Here is a 12,201-nt window from a genome sequence, read left to right on the forward strand (position 1 = left end):
CACCAGAATAGGCTCTCCCCTGTCACCACTCCCTTTATTTGGCTCTAATACTGTACCCCATTTTTCAATACCTGGCCAGTTCACACATATTCAGGTGGGTTCATGTGTCACACCCAGAGGCGGAATCACCTCCACTGTAGAAATCAGCACCTCCCAAAGGCGTCCTGCCCCAAGGAGCCACAGGGTTTGGGGAAGTTCATCAGTCCCTCATCCCTCTGGGGCATGTTTGCAGTGATTGAGGTGCACTCCCAGAACAGGAGCCCAAAAAAGAGTCTGGCAGTCACAAAAGCAACCACCCACCCCATAAAACAGAATTTGACAGCGAACACTTTTTTTTTTTTTAATGCTGCTTCCCTTCCTGGGTGCTCTGCCGGAACTGGGCAGCCTGCTTTCTGAGCACACCCAGCCAAAAGTGACACACTTGGGGAGTCTGATGAAGGTGTGCCCACAGAACTTCTTTTAGCTCACAGCACTTAGGACTGCACGTGGTACCGTTCAGCCACTTCCTGCAGTTCTGTCAGAGCAGCCTCTGAGCACGACACGAGCCGGAGCACTCCATCGTCTCCTCTGCAAAAACCAGGGAGAAAAGAAAAATGGTAAGTGTTCCATCTCTGAGTCAAGGCATTGCTTCTATTTAGCAGCATTTTCCTTTGTTCTGTTTTGTCACTGTTTCTCCATGCCATGTGTTTTTGCTCAAAAAATGCAAATTGTGCTGATGCCTCAGTCTCCTTGTGATTGATGTAGCTGCTGGGTCTGCATTAATTAATTGCAGTTGATGAAGTCCTTCCTACCTGTCTTTCTTATGAATTCCCTTTCCCATAAAAACATGTTTCTCTTAGAAATCAAGTCTAGCTCCAGTCAGGGACAGACGATCATTACGATTGAAGGATTTTAGCAGAATAGAGGTTGCTGTGAGCTTGGCTTTAGCTACTACTGCAGTGCATGAGGCATGAATACAGAATTACAATAGAAATATTAACACTGGGTTTCTTTGCAGGAGAATTCACATCCAGCTTTTCCTCTCATCCTTACTCTGCTGGAAAAGCAAGGCAGGCATTTAATTGTCAGGTTTACCTGCTGATCTGTAAGGACTAATTGGATACACTACATTCCTTCTTTTTCTCCACCTTTTATTCACACTCAGCACTGCTGAGCTCTGGCACTCAGGAATGTGGGGGCTAACAGGAGTTTAAATTAACCTTTTTCGCCACCCCCCCCAAAATATTTTCAAAGTTCACTACTTTTCCAAAGACCAAAGAGCATCTGGGTTTGTTTTAAACCTGGCCTTCTCATAATCCCATTTAGATCTGCTGCTGCCTCTAAACCAGCAGCTCTTTAACTTCCAGTAACTTCATTGTGGGGAAAAAGAAGAGAGGTGTAGCAGGGAAACAAAAAACAAACAAACAAACAAACAAAACCCCACAACTTATTTTGCGTATTTGTACATAATGGGCAAGACTGATATTCTTCTGCGATGTTTGCCAAAGTTCTTTACACAGGACACTATATTTAAAGAAATTTAAAGTCTGAATTGGGCACCCCCTCTCTACAGATTTCTGCCTAAAAATGCAGATGGCTCTTTCAGGTTCAGCATTTCCCTAGCCTCTTGGGAGACACTGATCTTACAGCCTCACCCTGATCACACAAATAATTTTCCTGTCACGTGTCAGGACGCTTTGGGAAATATCTACTGACTGGGATTTTTACATTAATAACACCCACGGTAGACCCTAACTGCACCAACAAAGAATGAGATGCTCATTGTGATAGATGTATAAAGAGCCGGAAGAGATCAGAGATGAGGATTCAGACAAAACGCCACAGATTTAGCAGAAGTGACTGAGCTGACAGACATGTCAGAGGTGTGTGTACATGCAAAGAGGAATCTTTGAGCATCAGTTTTTGTTGGTATCACTAAAGGCTTAAGGGGAAAGCCCTGCTGCTAGTATGGGAGTAGGTAGCTACAGGAGGTGACGCAGATGTCAAAAAGGAAAATGGAAGTTCTCCAATTAGTTGAGAGCAAATAAGAGGACAAAAGGGAACCAAGAAATTGTGTTTCATAGTAAATGGAGAAGGAGGAAATATTTGTGTCTAAATTCAGAGCACTGTTAAATACCATTTGTAGGCACTCTTAAAAATAGGATTGTTTCAAGTAAAGAAGGCACTGTGGTTTTTGCAAGGCTTTACGAATCCTACATAATGAGAGACATTCACTTTAGAAAGAAGTAAAACAATTTTGAGATGAAACTAGCTGGACTAGTCAGTAACAACCAGTATGCCAGTGAGCCCAAGTCTGACAGATCATGAAATTATTTTGGGTTCTTTGCTCTGTTTTCCCCAGAAACATCTTTGGTACTGATGATGTCGCCACAGCAGTTTCCATACAGACCCACAAGGCCAAGACCCCTATCAGGGAGAGATAATCTACTGTCACAAGGTCAAACCTCAACAATATCTTTACATTTTCCTACTCCTGACAAAGAGAAGCCACCCTATCTGTGGCTCCCACTCTGCAGCACAATTAAGCCATGCTCTGACGGGGGGATTTAAGAGGGATAAAAGAGAGAAACACATTTTGGGGATGCAGAAAGAGTGTGTGATCCCTGTGACTGTAATGATTGCAGTGAAGGTGTCAGTGCAGGAAGACCGGGAAGCTTGAGAATTTGTGAGTTTGATCAGATGTGTTTGGTTGTGAATAAATATTCTCTGCAAGTGTCACTGCCTGGTGGCACTGGACACTTGCCTCTGATCCAGCATCCTCTGACTTCCAGGAGCTTGAGCAACAGAAGAGGTATGGTTTACCATTTGTGAATCTCCTGGAACAGCAGTGGTTTGAAAACCACTGCCTTGTGGCAGAGGGAGGAAAAGCAGCAGCAGGATGGTGAAAGGTAGGAATGAAGCGTGGCGGTACAGAGACCACATACAGGGAAAGACAGACCCGGGTGAAGACAGGCTGCAGGAGGTGGCCAGGTCAGCAATAAAGGACAGAGCCTGGGCAGGACTCAGCAGTGACAGGCCAACAGCATACAGCATCACACTGTGGTCAGACACAACCCTTGACCATCAGTAAAAACAAACCAAGACATGGGAAATAAACAGAGCCATTGGCCAGCCACCATCTGCAGCCAACTTTAAACAAGAAAAGCCACTTACCACAAGGCAGGATAACTGAATGGTCATTAAAACTCACATCAGCTCTGCTACAACACTGCCCTGTTCTTGTGTGGCAGCAACAGAGGCCCCACAGGAGCACAGAGGTGCCAGTTAAGGGATGCCACAAGCCCTAGGCATGCCGTGCTGCTCCCTGGATGACCATCTTGCCTGCCCTGCACCTTCACAGGTCTGCAAATGATGTTCCTCCCAGCAGGAACAAGACCTTCTCTGGGCCACAGGGTGGCTGTGGTTGCTCAGGACTTGAAGACCTTTCTTAATGCCTTGCATAGGTCCAGGTGTCAAACATGGCCACATCCTGGTGTTCACTGAAGGGTGAGATGTATCAACCCAAAGCAGAAATCTCCAGCAATTCCAGCTGAATGGCTGCTATCCCAAAGATGATTTTGAGTCACAGTAGTTTGGGGTGGACATGGCTCTAGACTGGGCCTTTCTATGGCTCTAAGTGGGTTTCTAACTGCAGATGCCAAAGATTTGGCAGGAGTCTCCAGTTTGAAGGCCTGGAGGCCAAGAATAAGGAGGAAGATATCCATAAGTAGCTGCTGGGGAAATCCTAAAATCTAAAGGATAACAGATCACCCCTTTTTAAAGGGTACACTGGTGCGTTTAGATATAGGTCTTGGTGCTTCTTTGTTCAGCTGCTTGAAGTCAGATTTTCCTTAAACCTGGCAATAAGATACATTCACCTCTAACAGTGTGCCAGCATAGCCAGACCTCCTCACCTTGTTAAAACAGCCTGTTCCTAGATATCCCACCCTGTTCTCCAACATCCCAGCCTGCTCTTTTGGGAATCCAGAGCAGTATCCATCCACTCATAAGCCCTTGGTGCCAAATCTGCTGGCACCTGGCTGTGTTTCAGTGTCCTTGAGCACCCTGACACAGGAGAGTGGAAAGGGAATCACCACTCTCATCCTCTTCTAAAACTTTGTTGTTCCAACAAAAACCAGTAGGAAAGTGCGGGCAGCTGGGTTTCCAAATGAGCCATTTCTCTATCAGAAGCGATATACAATTAACCCCCAATGTCAAGGCCACCAATTAAGCTGCAATATCTTTAGGGAGTCATTGAGCTAGAGTGCCTGATGGTTTCAGGTGTGAAGCAGAGCTGCTCTCAGTTTCTCACTTTCACTGCCACTGCTCCAAGATCTACACTTTCCTCAGCCTTTTGACTTGACAGGCTTTCTAGTTTAGCCTCAAATTTATGACAGCTTTTCTGGGCTTCCTGATGCTTCTTCTGGCCATGGAGCCATTCCTCTGGCTCTGGGATCTTTTCCACACAGGCTGATAGGTACCAGGGTGTAAATCTGCCCTGTAATAGCCGTACTCTGATGCTCTCAGGGAGGACTGAGAAACTTTGCTAGGTCCAAAGTCCCAAAATCCTGACTCATAGCCTTTGAATCATGAGACTGGAGAAAAAAGACCCCTGGACCAGGTGGATTTTGTGGTTTTTTTCACTTGTGATCTTCCCCTACCTACAATGTATGACATTTAAGCAGTTTTACCCAGTTTTATATGTGTTGAATAACATGGTCTTAAACCCAATATCAGGATCTTTTGACAACGTATTTCTCTCCCACCCACCAGACATTCTCCTCTCCTGTGCAGTCCCTCTCCAGGTAACATAGCACTAAGAGAACCAGGCTAGAGAAGGATCACTTTTTAAAACTGGGCCTTTGTCAAACCTGAATTATGACAGTTCCCCTTGGTAAAACCACAGCTGCTCCTTTTAGCAAATTAGCACATTTAGTTCTATTGTGGAATTTCTAGATTGTGGAGAGGGGGAAGTGGATGTATGGATTTATGTAAAAACCTGCACTTAGGTATTTAAAAATCTACAGTCATTGAGAGTTCACATCTATGAACAGTGTTATCTTGAGGTTAATCAAGTGTCTTTCCCTCGTCAGGAAAGATTGCTGAGCTCCTCCCTTCCTGAAAGGCACTTGATTAATAACTTCTCTCTTCTACCAAGTATCTTCTTATTTTTATATTTATTATTATATTTATTCTAACATCTTTATAAGACTGCTTATATCTGCATTATAGCTCATATCTACAATATAGAATTAAATTTAAAGTCTGTATAACTAATCCCAGTCTTGCTGCTTTCAGCCTACAAATGCCCCGTAATTTGTTTTAACCAGCACTAGGCACCTGCTTCACTAGTAGAAGAAAAATATTTTATGACAGAGTTGTGCTCAGGCTGGATTTCCAGGAAAGCTTTAAAACACTTTTTTTCCCAAATAGAGTTCTGAAATAATATAGTGCCAAGATTATATTCATATATTATGTTCAAATTTGAAACAATGTTGCTTGAAAATACATGGGTTTATGTTGAAATTTCAAATTACATAGCTTCAAATCCGGCTGTGTTGTGTGTCAGCAAAAATTATGGATCTGATGGGTAACCAAGTGGAGCCATGGCTGCTTCCCCTTTTTATGCTGAGATCTGCTTATAGGAGTGACTTCCTCTTCTAATTTGTTTATTAATAATGGAAAAAAAATTAAGCAGTTCACTGACTTGCTGAGCAAATGGGCCATGATCTCTTTCTGTTCAAAGACACCATAAACATTCTTCCTTCTTTCAAGAACAGCAGATCAAATAATCCACAGCAATTTCTTACATTCAAGTTAAGAGACACATAAGTTTATCAGTTGGTAATTTACAGGCAGGTAGTGTAAACTCTGCATGAGAAGGAGAAGCCCGGGTTCCGAAGCTGGCGGAGTGACATTGCTGGTGGTGAGCACTGTAGGTGGCATAAACGTCACATCTGGGAACTGATGCGTTTCAATATTAGATTTGAGTGTCCAACTGGCACCTTTGTGTCACATCTTTCCAGCACGACATTCTACGAAGGAAAGCACACAAAATCCCTCAGGAGAAACTCAGGTCCTCTTTCACTGAAGGTTGATTTACGCTTTAAGACCCGCAGGTTGTTTTCCTCTACAGATATTGGGGACAGTAAGGAAAGTGTGAAGGGACAGTTTGTTTTAGTTTTAACCATCATAGCAGTTATTTTAAATTGTTTCTAATATCCACATAAATGCCTCAAAACTTTTGACTCTAACAATAATCCCTTATTTTCTGATCATCCCTTAAAGATGGATGATCAGAAAAATATTAGAAAATAAAAAATATATGAATTAATGTGCTTTGTTCATGTTATTGCACTCATGTTATAGATTTATCTGTGTCTTTTTTTTTTTCTTCTGTCCCTGTGTATCTCAGGTGAGTTAATTCAAAGACTTTCACCTAGTCTCTGTCCAGCTATTGTGCATTTTTTGACTTATCCTTCTCTTCCTTGTGCCCAGATCTGTAATTTTCTCTTTTTGCTTTTTCTAATAGTGGTTACTTTTATTACTCCAACATCTCCTTTGGAAATTTAAACAGTTTCATATTAGCAGTCCATACACAAATAACTCCCCCCCTCCCCCCCCCCCCCCAAAAAAAAAAGAAAAAAGAAAAGAAAAAAGAAAAGGAAAAAAAAAAGAAAAAAAAAAAAAAAAAAGCCTTTTGCTTTCCTGCTTGTTTTCACTTCCATTTTTTTACAATTCAGTGTTACTGAAAGGATTTTCTTGAGAAAATATTAATGCAACTGGCCCAAATGAGCAGCAGGAACCACTGCATTTTCGGAGTATGAAATGTAATTATCTAATTGTCTAACAGTGTGGACAAAACACAAGAACGTTAGAAATAGAAGAATGTAAATACAGAGCAGGCATGCAGCAAATCTTAGCGGATTACATTTCCAGTGATTTGTGCTCAGGTGCTTCGTGATCTCTCTGTCCTGGAAGATGAGATATTTTTCACATCTTGAAAGTGAGAAACAAGCACATGATGACTGCGGTTTGTCTTGAGCAGTGACTCTCACAGAGCAAGAAGCCTCAGAGTGCTGACAGAAATACACTGAGCTGTTGATGCGAAACACAGCCAGTACCTGCTGTAACACCTAATTGTGATTGATGTGACCTAGGAGATGAGGATAGGACATAAAAAGGTGAAAGCAGCTACGTTGGAGAAGCTTTGCAGAACTGAACAATACAGGGTAGCAAAGATAACTCATTGAAACAGTTTGTATCTCACAAATGCATTCTTGGATATTGCTCATCCTTGTCATCCTCACTACGTTTGACCCTTTGTAAGTGCTTGAAAATTGCTGAGTGTGATAGATGTCCTGAGTTCTGGTGTTCAAAACAAAACTGATCATCACAAATATTAATAGAAAGTGGTGTATAGTTTTTCCATCTGTGTAATTATTACTGGTTTTCATTTTAATTAATATTTGAGATGCAGGTTAGCCTTGACATCCCAGAGGAAGAAAGAACTGGGAAACTTCTGGGCTGAGCCAAGCATCAAACTATTAAACTCTAAAGGTCTGAGAAGAAGATATAAATGTGCTTTCAATTGAAGGGCAGTGTAGAGGCACAGAGAAGTTGACTTTAGTCACAGGGTGAACTGTGGTGTTACTTCCTTCCCCTTAAGGGTGTATCAACACAAGGGAAAATGTCACCCGAAGAAATTTCATGAACTGTCTGCTTAGTGCTGCTTTGTGATCTTTAGTTTGAGGGAGCAGCCTCTCTGCAGGCCTAGAGAACTGAGTGGAGGAGGCAAGTGAAGCTCTGAACTGGAGGTGGATGCAGTGGCCAGTGGAGGAAGACTCTTCCCTGGACAAGACTGAGAGCCTGGAGAAGGTGAGGAATGGAGCTAATGGGTGGCCTCCTCTCCTTCCTTGTATTGGGCTGGGACTTAGAGCTTTCTTTCTGGGAAGGATACAAGCTCCCAAGCTGACAGGCCAAAGCTTCAGGACAGTCCTCCAGCACCTGCATTTTCTTGTGGAGTGTAAGTCCATGCCTATGGCTGCACGTGGTCAGCTGAGGTGTTGCACCTGACAGCCAACAGCCATTTACAGGTGAAGTTCTCTTCGGCTCAGCCCCAGACCTGTGGTTTAGTCCACAGGCCAAATACCAAGGAAAAATATCTGCTCCAGGTAGATAGCTTAGAAACTCACAAGTGTCTCATTCCTGAGGCTCCCACATGGGTGCTGAGCATAGGAAGGAGACTTGGAGCAAAAGTGGGAGGGGAGGAGGCAAGACAAGCATTGGGAACCATGTGTCCACAGAACTTTTTCTACTGTTTCCTGCCCTGCACCATCACTGACTGCTCTGGGAGAAGCCGTACAGAAAGGAGAATATTCAGACAAGCACAGGCTCAAGAGAGGTGTGCAAAGCCAGGAGGAGGGGAGGGGAGGAGAGAGTACCCTCAACCACTCCTGGAGGTGTTTTTATTGAGGTGTGTAGGGTAGACAAGTTGATGAGTAACTGAGGTGGTGTGTGACTTGTGCTATTGTCCCTGCCCTGGCTGTCACCATCTGCCTGACTATGAACTGTATTCACCTGTTGTGCTTTGTCATGGAAGGTAAAACACAAGATCCAAGATCCTTTGTGGTGTGCAGCAGCTCCCACACTGCCAGGTGTGTTTGAGTCAAAGACAAGCTCTGTATGTCAGTTCACAGATGAGGCCTGGGCAGAGAACCACCTCTGACCCTGAAATCAAGCACTCTTTTTATCCCCTCTACAAGCAGTTCAGTAGGTGGCCCGGAAGAGACCCCTCCTCCACCAAAGGTGCTCAAAGGCAGCATAAAACTTGCCACCACCAGCCCTTACTGCAACCACCGTGTTTGTAAGTTAACACCAGCTCAACCACCCTCTGGGTTAAGAACATTTTTCTAATACCGAAGCTAAACTTCCTCTGACACCACTTCAGACCATTCCCTCAGGTCCTGTCACTGGTCTGAGTACCATGCTATCTTCTCCACAAAGCAGTGAGGATTCTTTTCTCCAGTCATTCTGAAGATGGGACAATACTGAATCCAGCTTTTTTAAAAAAATATGTCTAAGCTGCTCTACAGCTTCATATTCATCTACCTTACTTTTGTAGGCTGATCCCCATGTGAGATTTTGGGTGCAGGTGATACATTGCATGAGGAATGATGGTGGTTTTAGCATTTAAGGTATGATTTTAGAATGGAAACTGACAAAAACGAGATGGACAATTTTATGTCCAGGGACAGAACCCCAGATCCCCCCTTGAGAGAGCTTCCACATACCCCCCCAAATCCAGTCCAACTCTCAGATGTGGAGGGATGCAACCCTCTCTTTCTCAGTTCGTGTCAGAGGAGGCTCCTTTCAAACATCCCCCATCCCACTTGCTCCACCGGCTTGTCAAGTTGGCACTTATGGGACCATAACTTTTACTGGCACATTTTTAAATGATGCAATGCTAACTTTCCACCTTGTCTTCTGATTCACAGGAAATATCAGCTGGAAGAAGAATAATGGAACATTGCCTAAACAAAACTTGTAACTCCACTTGCACAGAAATTCCTTATGAACAGAGTCAGACACTTCTGGTTGCTGTTTACAGTGTCATTTTTGCTATAGGCCTTCCAGCAAATTGCTTAACTTCTCTGCTTACATTTGTACAAATCCGAAGGAAGAAAGTAGTTGTTATCTACATTTTCAGTTTATCATTGTGTGATCTGATGTATTTAAGTACCTTGCCTTTCTGGATTATCTATGTGCAAAATGGGCACAAGTGGACCATGGGTGGCACTGCTTGCAAAATAACAGGATTCATCTTTTTCTGCAATATCTACATCAGCATTCTGCTTTTGTGCTGCATCTCTATGGATCGTTACTTTGCAGTGGCGTATGCTCTGGAATCAAGGGGGAGGAGAGGACAGAAAATGTCCACCATAATAGTCTGTTCTCTCTTTGCTGTGGTTGCAGGAATCCACAGCCCAGTATTTTTCATGGAAGATAAGCAAAAATGTACAGAAACCTGCTTTGAGACAGTGCCTCTTGACATATCACTGGCTTCTTTCAGCTTTGCTAGATTCATATTTGGATTTGCCATGCCCTTCACAATCCTCATTTTTACAAACTACAAAATTTTCCAAACTACAAAAAGAAGCAACAGCTTGACTTGTCGCCAGAAAGCCAAAGTGAAGTATGTGGCTATTGCCATTATTGTTATTTTCTTGATCTGCTTTGCTCCATACCATGTGGTGCTCATAATAAGAGCCATATACTTCATACTTCATCAGGACTGCCCATGTCCATTTGAAAACAAGATATATCCAGTTTTTACAGTGTTTCTGTGTTTAGGCACTGCAAACAGTGTTGCCGATCCAATCATCTACGTTTTGGTCAGTGAAAACATCAGAGAAGACTGTTATAGGAGCCTGAGAAGATGGGGAAGGAACTCATCCAAGCTAAATTCATCCACTGATCACAATACTGACAACATAAAATTGGAAGTGCTGAAAGAATCAGAGGCAGGGAGCCAAAGAAAAGAAAACAAAGAAATAAGAGACTCATCCGACAGTCAGAAGACCTGTACCACAGGCAGAGACCAAGAAAGTGGCAACTAGCAGATAGCTTCTGAAACAAATAAGAAGCTCCCAATGCCAGCTGCAGGACACAAGTTTTTATGTGCTGACATCATCTTGCATGTCCTGCATGGGCCATTAACTCCTTGAGGACACTCTGGGAGCAATAATTCACATTTCTGTTTGACTCCTACAATAAATTTTGCCCACCAGTATCATTGCTGAAAATACTGCTTTGCTAAGGATATGTGGAATAAACTAAGCAATTTACTTTGACTCAAATTTGGAATCTTAAAAGCTTCTTTTTTTGGACTGACTCTTTTTTTCATATGAAATAAAGCCAGTTTTATCTTCTGAGCAAAATGAAAAAAATAACACTGCTAAGGAGAACAACGTACTATTCTTATGGCTGAAATTTTTGCTTCTTGAGGTTCATGTTCAGGTTCTTATACATGTGCTCTGCGGTTAACGTTTGTGGTTAACCACTGGAAAATATTAAAAATTAATAAGTCTTTCAACAAGAGCCTTGAACATTTTCCTCATACTCCAGTACGTCACTTCAGGTACATCACATGCTCCAGGAGAATTAGAGGACAAAAAAATGGCCTCATAACACAGAGCAAGATTACTGCTGCTGCATTAGTCAAGATCCTGCACTGCCCTGAAATTCTTAAAATGTACAATTCTAATGCTTGATAGTTTACAGTTAGTAAATTTTACTTGTTTTGCAGTCAGATCTAGAATGTATTGAAATATACAGAAAATGTATACATTTCCAAGGAGAGTCAGGGACTGCTTTTAAGGCATCTCCAAATGCGTGTTGAATTTGTGCTTCTTTTCTGACTAAGCTAACCCTTCCCTTTTGTTATTGATCCCACTTTTACTGTGTAGGAGTCTGTAGAAGGCATGGGTAGGCTCACAGATGGTATGGAAGGTTGGCAGACTGGAGAGCACAGTCCTTCCTCCCCACAGCTGAGAACTCCCTCAGATATGTTGGGGCAAATTTCATTGTTGCTGCTGCCACTTCTCTTATGAATAACTTATTGATGGTAGTTCCTTGTGCCTTCAAACAAGAAGTTGAAAAATAAGAATGATATAAATCTAGCAATGTTTATCTGAACAACTTCTTCATCTTTTTATGTGATTCAACAGACAGATCATGAATCAGTTTGAGCACGAGTTTGTAGAGTGTTTCATAGCATCATTCCATTTAATCTGTGGTGATGTATTTCTGTGGCATTGAAATTGTTATTGATGTTGACATTTCTGCATTGAATTAATATTAAACAGTCTTAATATAAATACAATATTTTTATTATCTTAAAATTACCATAGATATTTTTGTATACTATGTTTTATTCTTATATATTCTTACACTTTTGTAAAGAAACATTATGCCAAAATTATATATCCTCAATTTATTATATTTATTACATATTTCATTTTTTAATTATTTAATGACTCCTCTGGTATTTATCTGTGAAATGGTTTTGTCTCAAAAGTAGTCCACATAATACTAAATTGGAGGTTGTTTCTTGGAAAGACGTGAAATTCTGTTGTGCTAATTAAAAAATTCTGGCTTTCTATTTTTATATGCATCTCAGAGATCAAATTCTCTAAGGTTTCGAGGAGAGACCTAAAAAGT

The 12,201-nt window shown here is 42.0% G+C and overlaps 1 protein-coding gene across 1 annotated transcript; it reads left to right on the forward strand.

The window, feature by feature from the left end:
- The first annotated feature begins 7,800 nt into the window (after window positions 1-7,800).
- GPR132 (G protein-coupled receptor 132) lies at window positions 7,801-10,598 on the forward strand. Its single transcript, XM_040068208.1, has 2 exons — window positions 7,801-7,857; window positions 9,477-10,598. The coding sequence occupies exons 1-2, from the start codon at window positions 7,801-7,803 to the stop codon at window positions 10,596-10,598; spliced, it is 1,179 nt and encodes a 392-aa protein (XP_039924142.1).
- The last annotated feature ends 1,603 nt before the right edge of the window (window positions 10,599-12,201 follow it).

The sequence above is a fragment of the Hirundo rustica genome, chromosome 6, assembly GCF_015227805.2.
Source record: "Hirundo rustica isolate bHirRus1 chromosome 6, bHirRus1.pri.v3, whole genome shotgun sequence".
NCBI lineage: Eukaryota > Metazoa > Chordata > Aves > Passeriformes > Hirundinidae > Hirundo > Hirundo rustica.

What these genes read in the sequence shown, in the direction of transcription:
- GPR132 (XM_040068208.1), top strand. Translation starts at nt 7,801, where the DNA reads ATGCAGTGGCCAGTGGAGGAAGACTCTTCCCTGGACAAGACTGAGAGC. An exon ending in AGACTGAGAGCCTGGAGAAG is followed by an intron (nt 7,858 to 9,476) that starts GTGAGGAATGGA and finishes TCTGATTCACAG; the next exon opens with GAAATATCAGCTGGAAGAAG.